The following is a 24650-nucleotide window of genomic DNA, read 5'->3' on the forward strand; positions in this document are numbered from 1 at the left end:
CAACATGTTCTCACTGCTTTTCTTTCGTTCGTATAAGCCATCCTAAAGAATGGCTGGACGCTCCTCCCGCACGTCCACCTCGCCTCCCACAACAACTTGCTGGTTTATGCACTAGCCAGGCTAAAAAAGGAAAGTCACTATCATGCCAAAAATGTAACTTTGATAAAATACGAGGGGATAAGTCAGCGTAAGCGTGACTGGCTTGGGTTCCAAAGAGGATAACGTGGGAAGAATAATTTTACTTTCTTGCCTCTCATGCCTACCAAATGCGTGGAGTCAGTGAATTCCTCAGTGAATGCAATAAATACCTAAGAAGAGCAAAAGAGATTTTCTGCTCTAACACAAAGAATGCTAGACAGTGAGAGCGAGACTGAAATCATATCCTAAAAGAGGTCGTGTTTTCACCCCAGGATGCATACTTTAACACTTTTAGATGCATTCAGATCTGTGGGTTTAATTGCTGTAATTTGGAGAGCCATATCCCATTTAAAGCGAGAGGAAAATGCTCCATCTGTTTTGTGGGTTCACCTACACTCCCATCACCTTAAAAGGGATGCTCTTGTGCCCTCTGGCTGTGCACTGTGAGGGTTAAGCAGGGGGGAAAGGCGCCTTTTTGGCACTTTCCAAGCCTACAGTGCCCAGGACAGGGTTGAAAATGTTCTTTCTAGAGGCTTTATTTTTTTATGATAGACACTCCATTGTACTTTTATATGGTAGCAGTAGATTTACATTTTCTAGGATATCCAGAATCCTTGCTCAAAGCCTGCTGAGCTGAAAAGCAGCCACCAAACAAACCTCCGTGTGTTGATAATGCCCCGTTCAGCACAGAGGAACAGCAACCCCTGCTTCAAGAACAGGAGAGACTTTCTCTGCTACTCCTTCTCCAAAAAGCTTCATGGCTTGGATGTGAAAAGAGAGAGAGGAAGGAAACCTAGATCATGCATCAGCCGGTTTTCTGGGATCTCGTTTTCTGGTGACTCCAACAGAAGATCTGAAAGCGTATTAAATCCAGCGCAGGGTTTGGGCATTGCCAGTATTCAGGTGTAGCTCTGGGCTTCGCAGGGCTGAGCAGAGGCGATGCCCTCGGGACTGAAAAGAACGAGAAGTCTCCACAGGTCTGGCATGGGCACAGTCATGCTTTTCTGTCCCTGGAAAAAGCTTCTTTAAATAAAAACCAAACCCTCCTTATCTTACTGCACCCAACAGCAATACCAACACATCAGATGCCCCTGCAGCTCCCCGAGGCTGTTCGCTCCCCTCATACCCTCAGGAATTTCCAGCCCACCTGACCTCTATGGGCAAGTCTGTCTTCTCAATATGACCACTGTAAACACTCCACATTTTAATGGGCAGAATATCTTCAAAGAAGTTACTCTGATCTTCAGAAGCCGTCATGGTTTGACAGAGGTTGTTTTGCCTATCTGCAGCGGAAGCGGAGGAATGCGCAGTTTATACTAAAATAACTTGCACTTGTCCTAATCGCAGAGATTTCTGAGCCCCAGCCAAGCCTTTTCACGTCATTACGGTCTGCTGCGGGCTGCGGAGGAATTATTTGCCTCTTCACACTTTTGATCTTTGCAGAAAGGAGCGTGAGGCATTTCCAGCCCAGATGTTCACGACGTTCCTCCTAGACCCGATAGAGAAGTTGCTCCCTAAATTACCACCGAGCCTCATGCCTAGATTAGTTCCTTGGAAAGGCAGAAAATTAAATCAACACGGAAGCGGTTCTGTCAATGCCATCTGAAATCACAGGAGAGAATTTTGAATGCCAGGCAAAAAGCACTTTGGAAACGTTGTGGTTTGAGTGTCGGGAAGGCGTGGGTCCCATCCGGGTGTGGTGGGAACCTTGACATGCAGCACCAGTGGTGTCAGTGGTGCTTCAGAGACACTTCAGGGGACAAGGAATGTGTCATCCTGGGATGCCATAGCGTGCGGGATGTGCAGGTGATGGGGAAGGAGAGGCTTGGATAGCATCTCTCAAGGTGGTTAAGCCTGGTGGAGGCCACACTGTCCTCCCTGGGGCTCTCCTCTGTGATGCCCACCCCTCTGCATGGCTGTGGGCTGTGGAGCTCTGCACCAGCAGGTCCAACCCTGCTGGTCCACTGCAGAGGGGTACTGTAATCCTCACTGAGATTTCAAATCACCCATTTTCAGATTTGAAATATTTTAATCAGATTTGAAACAGAAGACCTGGGCTGTGGGTGCTCTGGAAGGAACTGTAATTTGGCAGTAACCCCATGCAGGGCTCCGGAAAAATCCAATTCCCTGGTGTGAAGGTTTGTGGGCAGGACAGCGAGGAGCTCTGCAGTCTCTGGGGATCCTATGGAAAGGAAAACTACTTGGAGTCAGAGTCTAGAGGTCAAAGGAGCTATGTATGGGTCAGCTTCTTAAATGCAGCTCGACTTTCATAAACCTTTCTTTTACCTGTACTTCATATCCACGGCTGAGCAAAGGTGGATTCAATGCACCAGTCTGAATCTTAAGTTTGAGATTAAGCAGTCTGGGTTCACTTTTGGGGCTAGACAAGTCCCTCCCAGCAAGTCTGAGAGCAGCAAGTGCTATACACCTTGTGTTGACTTTTATTCTCTAATAACACTTTCCCCCTCTCATCTCCTCTTTTTTCACATAATTTCCTCAGTGTCCCTTTCTCTCACCAGTTCATTTTTCTTTGCAAGCTCTGCAAGCCGGTCCGCAGCCTGGCTTGAGCTGAACTTCTGTATCAGTAGCAGTGATCCAGCGTCACTGCATTAACTTCACCGTGCTTCACGCTAGATGTCTTGCTTGAAAACTCCAGCAGATCTCTGTTTTCCCCTTTTCTGTTCCCCTGAGGGCTCCAGGCTGGGCTGAGGCTGGGTGTTGTTGTTCCCCCTTCTTAAGATAAATGAGAAGGGAGAGGTTTTCTTGCAGAGTCTTATTTTCTTACACTGAAAGCTCCAACAGAACCGTGGTACCGCTGAAAGGGTGGCTCTCTGGCCAGCGGCGGCAGAACAAGCAGACAAGTTTACAAATCACCACACTGGCACCATGAGAGCTTCAGGTCCAGTTGGTCTTTACGCTGATGGCAGTAAGTGACACAGAGAGACCCGGCATCACTGCTGGGGTGCAAACACACGGTTCCACCAAGGTGGCTGAGGAGATCCTGTTCTGTGCTGAGGGAATGATGAAAAACAAAAGCAGAGGTGATAAATAACTCCAGATCTATTACTCTTTGAAAACTATCCATTGGGGAAAATGCAGAAACCTCATTTTCTGTACCAGGTGAAGCTGCTGATGGACTCTCTCTGCACAGAGCTCTGCATACGGGTGCGTGACAGTGCTCTCCACAGCGTTGCCAGCAGCTGTGCTGGATTTCTGTGCCCATGGCTGTAAGGAACAGGGATTTCAAATAGCTGAACAGCCATTTAACTAAAGGGGCTTTGGTGATGCTGTGTTTTGTACCTGGAGCCTTGATGTCAATGAGTGTGGCACAGCACAGCGAATGGTGCTGCGGGAAATCTCAGTGAACCCGACGGGCTGCCTGGGCTTCTCTTGCTCTACCAAAGCAATAACCAGCTCTAAGTGTGAACGTGAACATCCCCGCCGTGCTGCTCACAGCCCTTGCAGCTGCCGTGCAGGACACTGCATGATGGGCTGTGCTGCCCCAGACCTTGGGGCTTTTCTGTCTCCCTGGATCCAGGATTTCTGGACTTTTTGTTCAGCTCAGAAGCACTGTGGGGGTCTCCTCTGCTGGCTGGCAGGAGGGGTACTTGCTGGTTTAGTTTCCTAAAGGCATTATGTGTCTTCAGTCTGAACTCCTGAGTGCAAATATTCCGGTTGAGCAGCAAGAAGTATTGGCCTGTTCACAGGTAACCTGAGCAGCTGAAAGAGGAGTTGAAAAAAACCACACCAAAAAAAGCTAAAGAATACTTTTGACATGTCCTGTTTCAGAGCATAAACCAGCCTCTAACTTCTGGGCTCCATCCCCCAAACAAGCCAGCAGTCGGTAGCAGAACACCAGATGATGCAAGCCCCCTTCTCTGAACCTGCTTGGCCATTCCTGTGGATTCGTGCAGCTGCGTTTTATGTCTGTGCACAGCTGGCTGTCTTCTTCTAGTTGGTTTTGGCATCAGTTTTGCTTGTGGATTTAACTAATTTTTTTATCTCCTCCTCAAGCATCTTGTTCTTCTTCTCCACATCCTCCCGTGCGCGCTCCACGCTCCTCAGCTTCAGCTCCAGTTCCTCAGACTTCTTCTTCTCCTTCTCAATGTCCTGATTCAGCCTCACCACTTTGGCCCAGACTTCATAGTTTTCCTTCTCGAGACTGCAAAGGAAAACGGAGTGTGAAAGGATTGGATCAGAAAAGCGCTGGCAAGTTCATCATTTGGGTCCTAAGGAGTCTGCTGTCCCGATCCCCTGACCCTCTATGGCCACATAACACGATGCAATAAATCCATACCTGATAGACAATAATATGAAAACAATAACACTGATGGGCACAACTAATAGTGTCATAATGCTACTGCTGAATTGTGGATAGCGGAACGGTACAGTATCGTAATAACAACACGGATTGACAGGGTAATTATTGCAGAAACATGCAGCCATGTGATAAGAACAGCAGAGCATAAATATTGTAGCAATATATCATCAGCAACTATGTCGTGAGAGTACAGCACCCAAGTATTGATTTGCAGAGAGCTTACTAGACTACCCTGCTCTATCATTACACTGAGATAGCATTACTGCTAAATAAAGCTGCGCAATGCTAGTGCAATAACACGAGCTGAGGACTTCCTACTCTCCAGCAAGCAGCAATCTGCAGCATGTTACCTTTTCATTTGCTCCTCGTGGTTATTTTTCTGCACCTCTATTTCTCTTTCCAGCTTCAGGATCATGCTTTGCAGGAACTCCCTGCTCTCCTGATCAGGCTTGGAGACCTCGGCAGGGCTGCTGGTGGGACTGGCCGTTTCCTGTGGCTGATGGCTGGGACTGGGGCAGGGTAGAAATTCCTTATCGGAGCCGCTGCTCGAAGGGCTGGGGCTGGAGCTGCCGCCTTCCGCACTTTCTCCCTGGGAGGCGGGAACGTTGTCGTAGGTCGAAGCCCGGTGAAGGTCGAGCAGCTTAAAAAGGTCATGAGATAACGTTCTCTTATGCCCGTCAGGAACTACGGAGCGCACGCTGCTCCCAGGGGAGCTTTTCCAAAAGTCACTGGCAAGTACGTTGTTCTTGCCATCGCTGCCTTTCTCCCCCGGCACAGGAGCCGTCAGGAAAGATTTCTTGTTAGGTAAAGTCTGAGTTCTTTTCCTTGACTGCGTTTTCCACATTCCCAGTGTATCTTTGGACTGGTTATCTTCTTTGGGCACGCGTGAGCTCGCAGCCGGTCGGAGGGCACTGCTGGAATTCACGTCGTCCCTCTGTAAAACAGACCCACGGCATCAGGACAACCTTGTCCTGCTTTGTGAGCAGAGACGGGTTGCAGCGACTGCTGTGACGGCAGTATTGACCAAAGGCACATTTTAACATGCTAACAGGAGCAGCCACAAGTTTTCCATGAAAAATCAGTTGCGATTGCACCATTAGAAAGCACTTTCTGCAGATTCATTCTTTCTCAGAAAAACCTTTAATCCTCAATGTTTTCACTTCACTAGAATGAACTGAAAAGGTTTCATTCCTTCTGCCTTTTAGGTAAAAACCTTTGGGAGTTTTCCTTTTTCTCAGAACAGTAACTTTTCCACAGGAAAGTGGAAAGTTTATCTACAGCTTTTTCCTGATGTGGGTATTCCAGGGATGACAGTTACAGCTCCTTGCCCTATTAATGGCAAGAGCTCTCAATGGTTTGCGGACCTGTTAGATCCCACCCTAATTAATCACACATTTATTACATCTGTGTTTTATCATCTCTCTGAGGATCTAGCCTTACCATTTGCCTTTGGCTCAAGCTCTCCGCCCTAGGCACCACAGAATCCTCTGCAGCGTCCCAGCCCACGGAGCTGCGCGGGACGGGAGATTTCTTGTCGTTTTTTTGGGTGGGTGGGGAGGGTGGCACATCCTTGGACGGGGGAAAGAGCTCTGCGTGGTCACTTATCATCACAGTCATCACTTTCTGGATCCGTGGCGTGCCTGGAAGAAATGAGGGATCTGTCAGAGGCAAACTCGACGCAACGGTCTTTCTTCCACCCATGTTGGATTTTCTGGGGGGTCCGAAATGGAAACGCACACAGAAATGCAGGTGAAGACAGGGAGCAGGACCATAAAATCAAATAAAGGGAGGGAATTTTGTATCACCTTAGAACCAAAGGAGTAGAGTACGGAGCAACCAAGACAGGGGGCTTGGTCTGCTCAGCTGCACCGAGCCACAAGTGGTGCTTCTTTGGCTCAACTACAGGGATCAGTCCTACGAGCAGGGGTGTGAATATCCAGAGTGTCGGCACGTGAGGTCTGTAGAGCAGAGCAGTCTTTGGCCTTAAAATATTTCTTCTGTTTGTTCTGCTGCATCTGGCCTTGTCCACGGAATTACAGTTTGGCTCAGCTAAACAGTAATTCCTCTGAGTTGCCTGTGTTTCTCTTAAGAAGAATTTTAAACCTCCTTGCTCTAAGCAAAGTAAAAATGGTATTGTCAAACTCCTGAAGTGTTTGAAATCTATGGAGGGAACACTCAACACGACTCTCAAGGGGCTCTTGTCACCATAAACACGTTTATAGGCTGACTAACACGTCGCTTTGCTCCACACTGCTGTACTTACTGTGCCCAGGCGCGTGTCTGGCTTATGCCCATGGCTCTACCATAGAAAACCTTAAGGTCGTGGATGCAATTGAGTATTTCAGCATGTCAGGGGCTCCTATGCCAATTATTCCAAGAGTCCCTTTTACCTCTCATAATAATTGCAGGATCCTCTCTCTGAGGTCTGATGAGGTTCACGCCGATCACTGTTGCCAGGTTATCCACACTCATCTTGTTGACACTAGAGTTCAACTGTATTTCGTGTAGAAACCTGCCAGAATCCAAGGGCAAATATTTCAAGTAAGAGAAGGAAGACTGCAAAAAGCCTAACACCCACTGGTATAAAACCCTGACTAATCCATCCAGCTTCTACTCGAAGTCCCAAGGACAGGAACATGTCCTTAAAATCACAAACTGGAGCTGGGTCTTATTGGTATCAATAGAAAAAGCACCATGTGATGAGCTGCTCACCTGAAAAAAATCGAAAAGGGAAAACTCCAATCTAGTCTCTAACCAGAGAAAAACCACCTAGGCTGGGTGAAACCACCCCTTTTGTTGCACAAAGCTTTGTCTAGAAAAAACTACACTTGATTTTAATTCTCAGGGATTTGTGAGTGAGTTTCAGGGTAGGTATTTTTATGCTCGGACATTATCAAAGTGCTTATTCCCATGGCTGAAATGCTCCCCTTACAAAAGTCAGGATGGGGTACCTCGAGGGAAACCAAAACCCAGCTTAAGAGGGCTCTCCTTTAAAGAGTGAGCCTCAGCTTTTGGGATGGTATTTGTACTCACCGAGACCACACCTGAGCTGTTTACACCTTACGCAGAGAACTGACCTGCAGATATAGCTGAGGAGGTTGTAGTTGTCTCTGGGAAGGAGGGACAGTTGCTTCAGGAGCTCCTGATGGCCCTAAATGCAAGTGAAGAAATAGCTCTGTAAACATTCACAGATAGATACGGGCTCAAGAATGGTTCTTGCTCACTCCATCCACCCCTGGACGGTCTCACCTCTCGGCGTTTGCTCCCCTTGGAGATCACATTTCTCTGGGAGACCAAGCATGGACATGGAGGAGTTTTTGCACAGCGCTCAGAGCCCGTTGCCTGCCCCCCCAGCAAAGGGAATAGCGGGGTCTCCTCCGGCCCGGCGCATGTGTGAGGAGCTCTTCGGAAAGAGCTCTTCATGCCTCATCTCCTTGCATTTCTCGTACATAATCATTTAGGACATTTTTAACCCCAAAGTTCCCGAAGGAGGACAACTTACAAAGAATGTTTGCCTTTGAAATAGAGGGCCCAGAGCTCCTGCTATCAAGGGTATCTGCCTTAGTTTTTTGTGCGTAGGAACAGCATCAGTGAGTGGGGCTTTTCTTGCAGTGGAAGGGATTCTTTTCCCCCAAGATATATAGTTAGGAAAAGACAATTTCCGTCTGTTTCTCACTTCTCCCTCTCCCAAATTCCCACTTTCTTCCTTGCTCTTACTCCTTCCCCCCTGCCAGCTCCGCTCTCAGCTCGGGCTGATGAAGGCTGCTGGAGGCTGGCTCCTTCCTCTCCTGGTTTTCACTCACTGTTTGCTACAAGAGCTCAATGAAGAGGTGCTGAGCAGCTCTTAGATCTGCTCCAGAAATCTAAGCTTTAAAATGGATAAACCCATGTTATCAAGTTGGGAAGCCCACTGAGATTTTCTCCTTTTTTTGTGAGATTTTCTCTTTTTAATTTTTCTTTATTTTTCCCTCCCAGATTTGGAAGCTCAGCAACTACACAGCTTATAATGCACAGCTACACATGCACCCGGCACCTCCAGCTCACAGAGCCCTGCCACTGGCACCCAGCTCATTTTAAGGCCAGAAGGAGAGAAAGGAACCCATCTCTACCTTTCTGTCATCCGCATCCAGTGCCTGACCGCAGAGCAGGAAATCCTCGTACTGCATCCAGGGCACGACGGGCTCGGGTAGCTCCCGCAGGTAGAGTTTGAGCAGAGAGGCCACGGTGTGCACATCTGTATCCCTGCGAGGCGCCAAGAACCACGCACGTGAAACTCAGCCCCAGCTGGTGAGCAAACCCTGCCCTGCCCCAGGAGCACAAGGTTAGATTTAAATTCTGTGTTACAGCTCGAATAAGTAACTGCAGGGTAATTCCACAGGGCACCCCAAGCCAGGCAATGGCCCGAGCTGGCAGGAAAATAAGAGCTTGCTGGAGATTGCTCTCGCTGTAGGGAATCCAGCGTTCGTACCCGGGCCGAGCCTTCCCAGCCCGCACTGGGCTCCTGCAGGTTTGCGTGCAAACGCTCTCTGGCGTTCACGGGTTTGGCCGGCGCTCCCCGCTCTGCACAGAGCTGGCGAAGCTTGCCTGGGGTTTTTAAGATTAACAGCAATTACTGAAGATGTTCTGCCGGGACAGATGTTTGCAGCTTTGCATACCATGTAGTTTACATTATGTCAAAAGGACACTGTCAAGATCATAAGTCTCTAATCTGACCTACCTTGAAGTCACTAAACTGTTATAAACTTGTAGCAAAAACCCCCCAGGTCATTTATTTTTAGAATTGGTTGTGGTGTTGTTTTTTTTTCAAATACTATTATTTTTAACAAATGCACATAGCCATGGGGGAGCTTTTTCAGGGTGATATTTTTGTAGGGCCTACCAATACACACCATTAGGCATCTGGGATGCCTGGGATGTGACAGTAATTTTCTAACCCTTCTCAACCAATCCTGCTGTGCTTGTGCATGCAAAACCAAACGAGCTGTGAGGATGGCACTGAGCCAGCATCTTGGAGCATTCAGGCCACTGGAAACCCCATTAATTTGTCCTCGCAAAGAAAAAGTTGTGGTTGAAGTGCGTGGGGGTCGCAGTCACCTCGAGATGACGGCAGCAACGCTCATGCCCCGCGGCACGGGGTTAACGCCGCAGGCTGCTGGGAAAAGGGCCAAATTCCCTCGGCATGTCCCGCTGCAAAACACAGTTGTGCAGAAAAATTAAAAAAAAGGCTTCACCTTCCTGTGACCCTGGGACAGGTTACAACAGGAAAGCTCTCAGTGGGATTCGAACACCCGGAACACAAGAAATATTCAGCTGCTAAACCAACAGGCAGGATGGTTACACTCCCAGCACAGGGATTATTTAGGTAAAAGTGGGGGTTTTTCTAACAAAGCTGCATAAAGCTGGGATTAAAACAGGACAAGTTTTGCAGTTGGGGACAGGCCCCTCAGCGGAGAGATGTGACCCCGCACTCCACGTAGGCTAACGGTTTGGGGCAAAAGTCATGGGAAGCTCCTGGCTTGGGGGCTTCCCTCTCACAAGCACCCCAGATTTTGCCAGTGGCTCTCAGAGCTCGGGGACACCGTGTGGGGCAGCTCCCCGGGTCTGCCATCGCCACGGCCAGCATCAGACACCTCTGTGCACATGCGGCAGCCGGGGCACTCCTTGTCTCGGTTATGGCGGACAGGGCAGGACTTAAACCCCAAAGACTCACTTTAGGCACTGTGGAGAGGCAAACCCCACTTTTCCTTCTACTTCTGCTGTGGGCATTAGGGTGCTCAGTGATCAGTGATCAGTGATCAGTGATCAGTGCTTTCCTTTAAACCTCTGCCCTTAGCTGATGGGCTGTGTAGGCTCTTCCCTTTTCCTTCCATGGCACATCCTGCAAACGGTAATTGCTCTGTGTGGCCAGATTTTTCCTGAATATTTTCCTTTATTCACATGAAACTCATCTCAGCACCCTCTGATTCTGCTTTTGCCTCCACCCGGAGTTTCTGCTGAATCCTTTCTCCTCATCAAGACTTTCTGGAAGGTCCAAGCTTCCTGCAAGGCACTGCTGGGCTCTCTTAGGGGTTAGATAGGCTACGTTTCCCCAGATTTTGGGGTACATGAGACCTAGCTGAGTTGGAGAGGGGGACTCCAACGTTACCGGTCAAACGACGGCCTTTCCCCGGCATCGAACGCGTCCCTGAGCTGTTTCACCAGATTGTCTTGGCCAGGGAGACGGAAGATGCCCTCCTCACTCACGCCATGCTCCCGGATGAACTCGGCACACTTCTGCACCAGGATGGGCACCTGGTGCTGCCCGAATTTCTGTTCATAGGCCATGGTCTCTGACAGGCGCTGGCCGAACACCGCTAAGGAAAGGACAGAAAGGTTAGAGGAGCCCAAGGGCTTTGCTAAAGGCACGTTACCTGCCGGAAGGGATCGGGTGCAAATGTGACAGTGATACCTGCTTTTCTGATAGCGTAGGAGCTACAAGAAGTTTGCAAACTGGGGGAAAGCAGAACTCCTCCCAAAGAAATAACAGCAAGATAAAACCTTGTTCTCCCCCCAAATAATTAACTGTTTTCAAAACAATCAAAGCCAAGCAGTGAGCCTTGTTTTCTGCCGTGCTGCTTGCCTGCCTTGGAGCAGGGTGCTGGTACAGAGGGAAACAGGAACAGCCAACAGACTGAGGGCACAACGCGAGAAGTCAAGTTCATCACACAAAGCTGAAGGATATAGAAAGCCAAGGAGAACACCAAGAACTGAGAAAAGCAGCCTTGCAGAGATTTGGAGCTGGAAGCCTTATGGATTTAGCTGCTTTTCTTCCCCCTCCCGTCTCCTCTCATCCTCCAGAAACAGCCCTGTGCAAAGAAGAGCAGCGTTTTGCAGGGGACGGTACCTTTCCTTCGGAGCAATGGCTTTTTCCTCCTGAACTCACAGCAAAAGAAGAGCTCGAAGGTGGGAAGGCAGCAGCCTGCATCCCAGCTCTTCCTCCTCGGAGCCTGGGGCATGTTAAAAGCAGACAAATCCCCACTGGAACTGGCTTTGGGATATTAATGGCAAAGGGTCCTATGGTCCTCTACCACGTTTTTGCCCCAGCAGTGCCTGTGATGTGTTCACCTCGTGCTCTGAAGGCTGAAATAATTCCTGTGCATCTTCCAGACCAGGAAAATGTAAGTAAACACTCTCATCTGAAGCCACAAGGCTTGTCAGCACCTGCCCGATCATGGGAGTTTTTCATTTATGACTGGCTTATACTTTTAAATAACGAATATAAACCTGTCATTGTGCACAGTAAAAGCAAAAAGGTTGGGGACTAGGTGGGAGTTGCCTCTCTGCTCAGGTAGCTGGACATGAATTGCTGGTTTCACTGCAAGCTGCTGGATTTGGGGATACCTCCCCGGGGCCAATACAGGCAGCTGTCACTGTGGGGTGGCAGCCAGCTCTGCAAAACCCCTCTGAGATTTTGGAGATGCTTTTGCCACTGCTTCACACTTTTCTGCCTTTTGGTGTGCAACAAGCTCAGAGCTAGCTGGCTTGTGTGGGGCCGCTTCTTGCCAAAACCTCCACCGCGCAGTGAGTTGCTTCAAAAGCACGTGTTGCCTCAGTTTGCATTGAAGAGAAAAGCCCAAAGTGTGAAGTTTCAGGCTCTGTTAACCTCTGCAATGACATAAGATGCAATTCCATAGTACATGACTCCCCTGCTTCCTCAGGGCTCTCTATTCTACTATGAACTCACATTTTTTTATCATATAAGGTGACTTTTATCTAGCTGGAAGAAACTGGCAGCCTCTCAAGTTGAAGCAAGGATCAGGTGAGGATTTGTTATTAAATATCAGAGCCAGAAAATTTCTGGCTCATGCAATCCTAATTTCAGATGAGTGATGCTGCCTGTTTCAGTTTCGAGGCAGCAAGCACCAGGGTTGTAGAGGAAAAGCAGCTGTTCTGGCGTTTAGGTGAAGCTTCTCTGTGCCTACGGCAGGGTCACAATGAAGGAGCTCAAACTGGCAGCACCAGGAGCTATGAGAGACCAGAGCTCCGTCATGCTTATCTTATGCAGCTGAAGGGAACAGAGCCTATTAAAAAATATATAAATCATCCTGGCAAAACACAAAGAAAGGGAGAGAGGAGAAGCTCAGGAGGACCATCCAGGTTAGTACTCTTGGGCAAGAGAGATAAAGAGACTCCTGGCCCTAAGTGGTGGGTCCTGCTTGTAGGGACTCATCCTTGCAGGAAAAGTGACTGGAGTGACCTTTGCTGCTCCCTTCGCGGGCTTCGCCTGTGGTGGCAAATTTACGATGTGCTCCCTTCTGATCTATTCGGCGTTTGTATTTCCCTGACCACAATCTTGTAATGGCACAACTGCACGCCCGAGGGGGCTGGAAGGGAGGATCCTGTTGCCTTGCGATTGCACGACTGAGACAGACTCTGCAGAGAAAACGTGACAGGGGAGCTGGGCTGAGCAAGAAAAGCTGGAGGAAAAGCAGGGGCGAGGAAACTAGCAGGTGAAAGGCAGGGTTGTTCAGTGCTTTACCCCTGAATATGAGTTGTTTTCAAGAACGACATTTTCCGGGGTCAACAAGTCAATGAGGAAGTTCACAAAAGAGGTTGAAACCAGCCCAGAAATCTTCGTTCATGCTTGGCTGCTGTTTCCTTAACACTGCCCATGTCTGCAGCCGCCCCAACCCCACCGGGGCCGGGCTAGGAGTAGATTTCTAAGGCATTACAAGTTACAGGCACAGTACAGCTCCCTTTTCCAGTTTCGAGGAGTTGTAAGCCCAGGTTTGAAATCCTAGCACAAAACTACTGCGGATCTTGAGACCGCAGGGAAATCAAGAGCTGTCCCTGCTCCCCTTTACCTCCTGACGCTGACCCCAGCACCCGCCGGATGGATTTAACCCATTCCTCCATCTCCGACTGGGAATTAGCCATGAGCACGCAGGTGTCCTGTCCTGCCCGGTTCTGGTCTCCAGAGACCCCTGGAAAAAAAAAACATTTATGCATCATTTTATAGAGAGGATTAGAGGAGAAAAGACACATTCTTGGTTTTGTTGCTAAAATCTGGCTCCAAATTTCCCCGTTAAATTGGGTTTGCTTGTGAAATGAAGTTCCCTCTTGCCAAAAGTCTGCAAGGAAGGAACAGAAACTGCTTAACGCTGCAGCTTGCCGACACTTCTCAGCATGAGGCACAGGGACCTCCTCCAGCCCCGACCTTTGAATGTTGAACGCGAGACATTCCTTTTCATGCGCTGAGAAGAAGTGGCAGCAAAAAGATGGGCAAAATGACCTGCCCAGATGGTTTTGGGGGACCAGTGCAGCCCAAAAGTGTGCAACAGGGAGGAGGGGAGCATCCTCACCTGGGATGATTTCGAAGATAAATTTTCCTCCTTCCTCCAGGTTGCTGACCACCTCCTTGATGGTGCTTCCCTGAAGAGACAGGCAGCCCTAGGACAAAGTAGAGCAGCAGCTGCAAAGAGCCGTGTCCCATCGCTGCGAGGCTGGCACGGCCGTGGGTCAGCACTGAGCATCAACATCCTTCCTTCAAACTGATTGCGGGAGCTGGTGGCCTATATATATATTTTCTAAAAATGACTTTTCAAACCATAAGGGACGCTCCTCAAATGGCAGCTTTTCTGATGAAGTGATTCGCAGGATGAGAAAAGTGGTTATTTTTCTCTTCCCTTTTTTTCCCCTCCCTTCTCACATGTTTTTAACCCCTGTCGGGAGCAGAAGAAGAGAATACAAAAGGAGAAAGGACTTGGCAAAACACTGGAGTGTCCTGTTTCTGCTACACCAGAGCAGGAAAACTGTTCCTTTAACATAGCATCACCCCAAAACCAAACCCAAAGTAGAGTAGAGAAAGAGAAGAAAAGGGAGGGGAAATCAAAAAGCAAAGCGGAAACCAGCTGTTTCTCTTGGTCCTCAACTGTCTTGGCGAACATGGGCAGCTCGGTGATGCTGGAGGGGACGGGTGGGGAGCGGCCGAGGCACGTGGGGACGTGTGAGTCAGCCTCCCGGCGCAGGAAATAAGGCTGAGCCACAGAAATGAAGTTTCTCAGCGATTTCAGCCATCGGGCTCCTGCGAGCAGCGAGGACCAGCAGCGCTCCAAGAGCCTGAATTGCAGCTCTCTCCGTCAGGACCGCTGATGGGATCAAAGAGGCCTGGAGTGACCCGGGACGGCCCATCAATCAGGGTCACGGTGAGAACGGCCGAAAAGCGCTGTGAACAGCAACAAGCTTCTAACAGCACTTTCTGTTTCTACATCCCAGTTACCTCTCAGTCACCCCTGAAGTGGGGCAAAGCCAGAAATAGGACCTGGATCCCTCCAGGCTCAGCCCTGCGCTTTCCCTGAGGATTTACTGATTGCCTTCCCCTTACGAGCATTTTCTGTCTGGAGATTAGTTTTGCTACAGGTAACAATTTGTACAGAATGGATTTTCCAGCAAGGGGGAGGAGCTTTCCCTGAAATTTCTCAAAACAAGGAAAAGATGGTGGATATTCAAAGTCGAAGTGTGGGGAAAATGATTGAAAAACTAAAATGCTACCCATATCTATTGGGAAAACAAGCTGATTTCTTCCTGGCAAGTGTCCTACAATGCATGTCCCGAGCAATGGTTTATGTGGGTGAAACAGAGGATTCGTTACAACCCAGAGAGGCTGAAGAAGGGAGGGCGCTGCTGGAGGGCTGCAGGCATCGGGCACCAGTGCAGACGTTTAAATCACGACCAAGTGGATGATCACAGTCCCATTTTGTGCAAAGGGTTGGGTACACGTTGTGAGCCCCTGAGGATCTCAAAAAGCAGCAGAACTGACACGCGTCGAGCGTTCAGCAGTTTTTCCCTGGAGGAAAAGGCAGTGGGACAGTTGCCTCTGGCCGCTCGAGGTGGGGTGAGGCAGCTGCTGAATAACAAACTACATTCGCGCCCCTGAGCCTCCTGCAAAGGCTGGGCTGGGTACAAACCCGGAGGCCGGAGAGAGGGACATTTCCTTTCCTTATCCCTCCAGCTGCCCTCTCTCGTGGCAAGAGGTCCTTGGGGGAGCCAGCCCCCGCCGCCTGTCCATCCCACACCCCTGCCATGAGGGCTGGCTTGCGCTGAACCCAGGCTATATTCAAAGTCCTGCGTATTTTTTTTTCTCTAAAAGCATCCTGCAAGGTGCTTTTCCCACCAAGTGTGCAGTGAAACCTCTCAAAGCTCCCATCACCCTGTGCCCCCATCGCTGCACTAGGAACATGGTGGTGTACCAGCCTCTTGTCCTCCCCAGCCTGTTTCTGTTGTCTTGGCAAACAACGGCAACTTCCTAACTGGTATCTGCTTGGCTTTCTTCCAGCACCTTGTTGCTTGGGCACCGAGGGACCGAGGTCCCAGCAAGGCTTGCCGGCATTTAATTTAAGTGCAAAGGTGAGGCTCCCAATGAGGATATCTCATCTCTGTTGCTGCTCAGAGGCAGAAAACTCCTGGAACACCCTACCCCAGACCCATACCAAACCATTTCCCAATGAGCAAAGCTACAAGAAGGGGCAGACCGAGAACCAGCAAAGCCCAGTGGCCTCGTCCTACCTGTGGCTTGGCATCGTCCTCGTCCTTGTAGTAGTACAGCTGCTGGCCCTTGAGCACGAAGTACCGCTGCTGCCAGTTCTTGACGATGGAGCGCTGCTTTTTCAGCCAGCCGATCTTCAGGGGCCGCTCCAGCGGGTTGGGAGAGCCCGGCCGGGCGCCCGCAGACTCCACGCTCATCACCTGCGAGGGAAGAGAGGGATGAGCTGCCAGCTGACCCGCGTCCCCGGGACCCAGTTAAGCTACAAGTGCAAGGGCGGCTCTCTGCCCCTCTGCCTGCACAGAGCAAACCAGCTCGAGTTTTTAAAGGAAGTGGCTGCAGTATCTGTCAGTGTGTGCTTCCTTTTTCCTGCGTGGGAGTAATTGTCTTGCAAGTGAGAAGAAAATCATTAGCTCTTTTTTTTTTCCTAATGGGAGTGTGTGTTGTTTTTTTATACCCACCCCAAACAGCCTGCAGCAGTGATAACAGAATGACCCAGCAAAAAAAAAAAAAAGTTAGGAAATTGCAGTTTTGCTCTGGGAGAGCTTTGCCTGAAATTTCCAGTGGGGCAGTTCTCACACAAAGGGACTGGAAAATCTCCAAGGCGGGGGAGAAGCACCAGTGTGGATTTACTGGCCGGGCAGAGCAATGTCCTCTGTTTCCTCTTTGCATTGCACAGACGAGTGCCATGGGTGCCACTGACCCGTGCCAGGGACCAGCAGCGTCTCTAAATTCTTCTGTGACAGTAAATGCCTTGGGAAGGATCATTTCCAGAAAGGATTTTTGCCTCTGGACCAGGCCCTGCAGGACCTCAGTGCTAACCCAGCTGGGTACAGTTCGCATTTGTGGTCGCGGGTCAAAAATAATTGTGTGACTCCAGGGGAATTCAGCTTCACTGGTCTCTGCATGTGGTAATTTCCCAAAGACTTACGTCTGTCCTGTCACACCAGAGCTGCCGGGACCTGGCTGGGTCCTGCGGGTGCGGGCAGTGCAGGATTTGGGCCCCTGCACCCAGCAGCATCTGTTGGCAGAGGACATTCAGGCCGAGGGGTTGTGCAGGCTCGAGGAGCTGTGGCGGCCCCGTATCTCTGCACCCCAACACCTGCTTTCCGCTCAGCTGGTCAGCAGAGGGGAGAGCTGCAAAACCTGCGTTAGCTATGAGTGTTGATGAATCCTGGCGTGAGCCTGAGTGCAAAGGACAAGCTTAAAAAAAGGAGAAAATTAAAAAACATTTTGTGCTCGGTGCCGAGCAGTTGCCTCAGAGGTCAGGGCTGTGAAGAGTGTTGCAGCTTTCTCTTCTGAAATCCCCTGGAGCAACAAACCCCGATCCTTTGGAGCCAGGCTGAGTAGGGCACTCTGAGCTCGCCTCTCTGCTACAAACCTGTCATGGGATTGCAAATCACTTCCCAAAAAAAATTCAGAAAGGAATGTGAATCCAGAAGTCTCCCTTCAAAGCGCAGCGAGGATGCTGCTTGTATCTCAATGGGTGCTGCTGCGGGATGCCCCTTGCAGAGGATGTGGTTGTAAGCAAGGACCTTTGGAAGGGATTTGCCAGCCAGCTCCCTGGAAAAATGCCGGTATTGGGGATTGCCCCGATGCAACGAAACAACAACGGGGTTTCCAAATTGCACCTCAAGCTCCGGGCAGCTTCTTTGCCAAAACATCTGCATTACCCAAATCTTGTAAATATTAATATTGCTCTCGATGAACTGCTCACGAGCAGCATTGCTCTTCTCTGGAAATCATGTTCCTTCACGTCTCACGGCTGCTGCTGCCCCCTCGGAGGTGAGGATTTTTGGAGAATTTCCTGCAGAGGTGGAGCAGCTGCCAGGAATATGGAGGCTACGGGGCACCAGGCGCTGCCTGCCTCCCACCAACACTTTGCTCTGCAGAAAGCATGGCCAGAGAGCAAATCCCGAGTGGGCTGGCTCCACACCAGCTCCATTCTGCGGAAAGCAGCGCTCCCATGAGCCAGCCCTCTGACGCCTGCCCAAATTTTGCCGTGTTTTCCTACCCGCTCGTAGGACCTCATCTGCCCCATGATGAAGCAGAGATGCTGCTACTTGCTCTGTTTAATTAGCACTAACGGTGGTGGAGCGAGGGCTCCGGATGAAGCCCCAGTGAGCACAAGGGCTTAATCAGAAGGGAAGGTGCAGCACAGCTCCCGGGGTCCAGCCTCACACCCAGACAGGTGGAAATCAGGGCTGCATCTCCATCCATGAGCCTTCCCCGAAGAGCTCAGCCCAGCAGCACTGATATTCCAAGCAGCACAAGACTTGGAAGGAGAAATCATATCTTTTATGAAAAATGCAATGCTTTTTATCAGTGATAATAATCTATGCCCACCGTGGCTGCACCAGGGCTCTGCACTCTGGAATGGCGACCTGGCAGGCACTGCTACCTGGGCTTCCTCCAACTCTCAGCCTTGAGCTCAAATTGCTTGGTTCTTGCTGGAAATAAGGTTTATTCTCTCCCTCTTTACAGCCTTTCCCAGGTGCATTTGGAGGGGTACACTTGGGTCCCCGTTCTTTAGCATCAGCCCCTCTGAAACGCCAGAGTTGAGGTGGAGCCGGAGGCCTGGCCACAACTTAGCTGTGTCCATGCACCGGTGTGAACCTGCCCACAGGTTTTTTCCCTCTGCTTGAGACAGCTCTCCCTGTACTTTGGGCTCATTTAAGGGCAAAAGAGCATTTTGCAGGATCCTTCTTACCCAGCACCGTCCCCACAGCAGGGCCCGTGCAGAGGCGTGGGGAGGGAGCTGCTGTGGGGACCCAGGTTTTGCAGAGAGCAAGGCTATTTCTGCCCAGTGGAAAGTTTTCTGCATTCACAAAACCAGAATTAGCACTCCCTCTCTTACCACTTTTCCAAGTTCCTACCTTTTGTGGCCCGTGAGACGCTCAGCCTCTGTGCGATGACCAGCTGAAAATTTCACCTGGGGCAGGGGTGAAGCTTTTTCCCTGGCTCTCCCCAGGATGACCCAGCACTTGCATCCCCCTCAGCAACACATCCCTGGTCCCGCTCCTCCTCGCTGCTCTCACAGGGCAGCAAAGAGCCACTAAGTGCAAATGTGGTGCCCCCCAAAGCATTTCGTGTGGTAACTGCTTCTGAAGTTGAGTATTTCCTCCAAAACATCCTCACTCTTCCTCCAGCCCTGGGGACCGGCTGCAGCGGGGTGACCGTGCCCTGCTGCCTGCTCCCTGACAAGAGGAGCCCTGCCAAAGGGTCACTTGCAGGAGAAACAGCGTCGGGTGCCACTGTGGTACCCACGTCGGTGCTGGCTTCTGCCCCAAATCCTTGTCGTGGCCAAGAGCCCTCCCGGCCATCCCCTTTGCGCCGGTTCCACAGGAGGGACGTCGGGGACTTACAACAAAACCCAGTAAAAGTGAAAGCGCCACAGAAGGTTTTGCAGTGGGAATTGGAAATGCGATTTTCTTCTCTATTGAAATAACCAGCGTTGCGTTTTTCTGAGCGTGAGGGAGCACACAGGAGCCAATGCGCTGCCCTGGGGCTTAAAAAAAGCTCCTTGTGCCATGGCCATGGCTGGGGATGAGGACGGGGAAGTGTCGTGAAGGCAGGAGGAGCCAGCAAGGGTGGTGGTGACTTATTTGCAAATACTTTCCACAAGCAAGTCACATCCTCCTGCGTCCCTGAAGACAGCAGCAGCTGGTCCCCGCAGTCAGAAACCCTGAAGCACGAGAAGTGTCGACGTACGGAGCTGTGCCCCAGAGCTCAGGTCTCTGCACACACACACACAGAGCCCTCATCTGACGGGCTGGCAGCAGCTGCAAGCCGCAAAAGCTCCCAGAATTTCATCACAAGCAGGTTTTCTTGAAGAAAAAGCAATTCCTGGTAACAACACAGGTTCAAGGCTGTGTCCCAGCAGCCAGCAGGCTCACTGTCCCCTGGGCTTTTTTTCTGAATGGAGCTTACCCACTGCTCTGCAGCCTCTGAGCAAAAAAAATACTAATTACCTAAAGAACAGGCAATGCAGAACCCGGGATGCTTCTCTGATAACTATGTGGGGATTTCTCCACCGCTGTCCTGCAAGCTGACAAGTGCGGGGGATGGCACGGCTGCCTCTGTCCTCCTGCAAGCTTCTGGCCCACCCAGGGTCTCATTCTGCTCATCGCTGAGCCCAGCCACCAGCGCAGTGCTGGGGACCAGCGGTGCTTCACGTGGGGCCTTGCGTGAGGTAACTGCTTTGGTCACCCCAATGAAAGCGGCTTCAGACAGGGGTCCAAATTGCCTTTGCAAGAAAAATCCAGCCAGGACGGCCTTGCAAAGCTGATGCAAGGTGTGGGGAGGAAGAGCTCAGCACCCCAGAGACCAGCTTGGACAAATCTCTCTGCTGCAGGGAGAAATCAAGTTGCGGATGTGCGCCTTGACCAGATTTTGGCACCAGGGCCAGGACCACGGAAGATCTTGGCCTCAGTGCGTGCACGAGTCTGGGCTCGGGCACCTCTCCTGTGACCATCCTCGCCTCCAAATGCCCTCCCGTGTTGCTTGGCCCAAAAGCAGGCATTGGCTCCACCCCCATATTTCGGGCACAGAGCCCACCGTGGGGATCCCTCGCTCCTTCCCAAAGGCGTTTGCTAGGGGTTCTCATGCTGGAGGTGGCTCCCACAGCAGAGGAGAGCCACGAAAGGCTGGGCAGAGGCAGCACATCAGTCAGGCTCTTCACCAACGCCGAGAGAAAACCAGTGACCTCGGGGTGGACAAAGAAACCCAAGCAAGAGCGAGATTGCTTCCTCCAGCCTGCACCACTTCAGCCCGCCTCTTGGCCTGCACTTGGCTGCCCGCAAAGCTGGTGCCAGCAGCAGAAGCCCGGGTGCTTTAAATCCCCCCCAGACCTGGAGGTGGGGTGGGCAGCACCCCCCCTCTGCCAGGTCCCCCCATTCCCCAGGCACTGCTCTAGCCCCACAGCCCCGGCCGCGCTCACACCATGTTCCTCGGTGATAACTTTTGCAAATCACCTCTTGCAAATCATTTGCGAACCATGTGCTGTCTCGAAAGCGGCAGCTGGAGGGCAGGTCCCCCTGAACTGAGGCCACAGACACCCCAGGAGACCCCGGCTTGCACCTGAACGGCTGAAGCAGAAAGAGGAGGGCACAAAGAAAGCGACACAGTACCTATTTTTGCAGCATCCATCTTCAGGTTGAAATCCCAGTTCCGTGGCAGCTTGAGGGACATTTTTGGATCAGGAAGGGTTGGTTGGTTGGTTTTTTTCAAGCAGGGCTTGCTTAGGTGATGGGCTGAAACAAAACTCAGATAGTCCCGTGGGGCTCCTGCGCCCGGGATGCGATCCCCCTCCCCACGAAGAGCAACAGCTCAGTCAGGGTTGATTTGCCAACGTACTTCCTCCTCCCTCCTCTGAGAGCGGCTCTGAACAACCCCATAAAAGTACTTTCCTGCCTCACTTTCCCACAAAGCTCTCGTCTCGCTTCCCCACCGCCACCGAGGTGATGCCGCCTTTTTTCTCCCCTTTTTTGCTCCCCGATTCAGCGCCGCCACGGCCCGGCCCCAGCTCGCGCCAGGACGTGGCTGCCCGCGGTTGCTCTCTGCGCGCTGCTCGTTGGATTTGAGGAAGTGGGTGTCCTTCTCGGAGCTGCTGGTGTGTTAGAAAATTGCTCGGTGAAGGACACGGCTCTGCACGGAGTTTCGGGAAATGTTTTGCTCGGCAGCAAAGCCTGGCGGGCTGCGTCGCAGGTGGCCGTGGTGAAAGGCTGCAGGACGGCACCTCTGAACGTTCAAACGCGTCCTCGTGGGCACGGTCCCAATGACAGGGGTGGCTTTTGCATTTTCATATTGCAACAGTTGATTTAAGGGCTTTGTAACAGCAATATGAGCAAAATGGGGACAGAATGTGGCTGCTCTTGGAAGGAAGGTGTCAGAGCAGGGAGGGCCAGGGAACGCAGACACAGACCCCACCAGGATCAGGCTCAAACCAAGCCCCTTTCCCTGCTCCCAGCAGTGAGTGTATCCTGTTTCATGTCACTTAATGCTGTTTTTCCTCAAAAGACGTGACTGTGCATCCATGAGGCAGCCTGCAATGCCATCAGGCTGAGCTGTGAGACACCGAGCGAGCACAAGGAAGGGCTGTTACAGTCACGAACACCCCCCAAAAGGAGCAAAAAAGCAGCGCGGGCAGCTGCAAAACACGGCAGCGCGCCCCGAAGCCCTAACGCAGGGTCGCAGCCCCGTTCCTGGAGCAGGAAAGCCCAGACCCTGCGGAGACAGAAGTTGCCCTGGACAGAAGCAGAAACAGTGACGTGGGGAGAGCGGGGGGCTGGAAGAGGACGCGGCCGCTGGTTCCCGTTCTGATTTGCAGCCCTGCCACCATGCCCGGGAAGCACTCCCTTGCAAAGGTTTCTTTTCTTTTTCTTCCTAAATTAAGGCTCTGCCTCTTGGGGCACAACCAGGATGGACTCTGGTGAGCTAATTTGGGTTAATCACAGCTGAAAAACGAATGTGTTGTTTGAGCAGTGCCTGGAGCCAGCTCAGAACGCCCCAGCTCACATATTCCGCCGCCCAAAGTCCAGAGAACATGAGTGTGGAAAGTGATGCTGTCGCAACGGAGCAGCCAGCACGCACCCAGGCCTGAACTAGATTAACCCCAAGATCTTGCTTTGGATCCAAACTGCCCGAATTAACTCGTTTCTGCTGTACCTTGAGCAGAAGGCCCTGAATTAAGCATCATTTTTTCCTCTTTACAATATCTGCAGAAGGCTACAGGAGCTCTAGAGGGTCATCCAGTTTGATGCTTTTTTCTTTTCCCCTTTTTGACTTGTTGCTTTTTCATTTTACGAAACCCCGGCAGCAGCCGTCTTTGCCCACCTGCCCGTGTGAACAGGATGTCACGTGGCGCTTTCCCCGCCCTGAGAAAGGAAACAGCAAGTGTTCTAGCCCAAAAAAACCGTGCACTTCACCCCATGCTGAATTCAGCTCACCCTTCGGAAACACCCAGAGCTGTTTCAGCTCCCCCCTGCTTGCTCCTGCCGGGTACTTGTCGACTGCCTCCAGGTTTGGGAAAAGAAAAGACTGGGTGGATTTTTTTCGTGGCTATCAAATTGGGCAGGCTGTTCCTGAACCGAATGCCCCAGGGGAGCTTAAAAGGGGCAAATCTCAGCCCACGAGGTTGTTTGGTTTGGTTTTACACCCCTCTGCTACCAGGAGCACATGGCAAGTGGGGCTGGACAGGAGGTTGCATGAGATCTGCTCACACCGAGGTTTGAGGCTTACGGTCTTTCTGGGTATGGAGCACCAGGGTTTCCACTGGGAATTTGCAGTTCTCTCTGTTTGCTGTAATTAAATTGCATTAAAAATACGTGGATCTGTTGGAACGAGTCCAGAGGAGGTCACAAAGATGACCCAGGGGCTGGAGCAGCTCTGCTATGAGGACAGGCTGCGGGAGCTGGGGTTGTTCAACTGGAGAAGAGAAGACTCCAGGGGGACCTTATCCCTGCCTGCAATGCCTGAAGGGACCTACAGGGAGGCTGGGAGGCACTTTTTACAAGAGTGTCCAGCGACAGGACAAGGAGAAATGGGTTTAACTTAAAGGAAAACAGATTTAGATTGGATCTTTGGAAAAAAATCTTCAGTCCGAGGGCGGCAAGACCCTGGAACAGATTGCCCAGAGAGGCTGTGGCCCTGCTGCCAGCCCACCGAGGGATTTCATTGTCCCTTTTCCAAAAGATTTAACACTAAGGGGTCTTTCAAGACCTCTTTGTGATGGTATCTCACTGCTTCGTGGTGCTGCTGAGTATCCCATGGTGCTGCTCAGCGTTTCTCTGCCTAACCGGCCGACTCCTCCAAGGGCGACGCGTTGCAGCGTGAGATCTGGGGCTTCGGTGTCGTTTTGTGAGGTTGCTATAGAAAAAGAGAAAGCACCATCTTTTGTTGTTGTTGGCACATTAATTTGGTTGAAAATGCCCACACAGTGTGACAGGAAGCAAAAAAAAAGCGGGCTGCTGAGGGGGTGGTTTGCCTTAGCTGATAAGCCAGAAACAGTCAAAACAACACAAGGGCTAAAAATAGTGTGTTTTGCTGGGTAAACAGAAGGATTCTGCTCTCCTGACCCCACACAAGTCAGGAGAAACGGCTGAAACGAAGTGATAGTTTAGGCCAAGTGGAATTCCAGCGATTTTTCACGTTCCCAATGAAACCTCCAGGGCAAAAGGAGCTGATGTGCAGGGGGCAGCGGTGCCAAACGTTCCCCTCATCTCTGATCGAGCTGGGCCCGTGTGATCTGATCGCGGCTTCCGCCACAAACCACCCTGGAAAGGCAACGTGTCCCTCGTGCAGCAAAACTCCACTCCTAGATAATGGAACTTATATTTATTTAACAGTAACATATAGTATATAAATAGGGTAAATACTTTAAAATATACAATATATCACATTCGGACATTCGGTCAAAGAAAGGCAACTCTACGTGTGTAGCTAAAACATTAATCAAAAGAACAATGCACAGAGGAAGAAGCAGATGGTGGAAACACACCGGGTCCGGAGAAGAGGAGCACACAAAGATTACAGCAGTAGGAAATGCAGCTCCAGGGCTGGGTACAGAGGGCAGGGACCACAGGAGCTTTCACACGATGCTTTTTGTCACAAATGCCTGTCCCCAGCAGGGTGTGGATGGGCTGCAGGGCTGCTCCTCCCCCGCCTCTGCCC

General features: G+C 51.0%; 1 protein-coding gene across 1 annotated transcript; it reads right to left on the reverse strand.

Annotated features, from left to right (window-relative positions):
* Positions 1-4089: 4089 nt before the first annotated feature.
* ARHGAP25 (Rho GTPase activating protein 25) lies at positions 4090-21170 on the reverse strand. Its single transcript, XM_009876868.1, has 11 exons — positions 21110-21170; positions 16004-16206; positions 13801-13888; positions 13303-13422; positions 10605-10812; positions 8569-8701; positions 7537-7610; positions 6850-6971; positions 5900-6099; positions 4810-5393; positions 4090-4300 (listed from the first exon to the last, which is right to left on the reverse strand). The coding sequence occupies exons 1-11, from the start codon at positions 21168-21170 to the stop codon at positions 4090-4092; spliced, it is 2004 nt and encodes a 667-aa protein (XP_009875170.1).
* Positions 21171-24650: the final 3480 nt, after the last annotated feature.

Source organism: Apaloderma vittatum, unplaced genomic scaffold (assembly GCF_000703405.1).
Source record: "Apaloderma vittatum isolate BGI_N311 unplaced genomic scaffold, ASM70340v1 scaffold22469, whole genome shotgun sequence".
NCBI classification, from domain to species: domain Eukaryota; kingdom Metazoa; phylum Chordata; class Aves; order Trogoniformes; family Trogonidae; genus Apaloderma; species Apaloderma vittatum.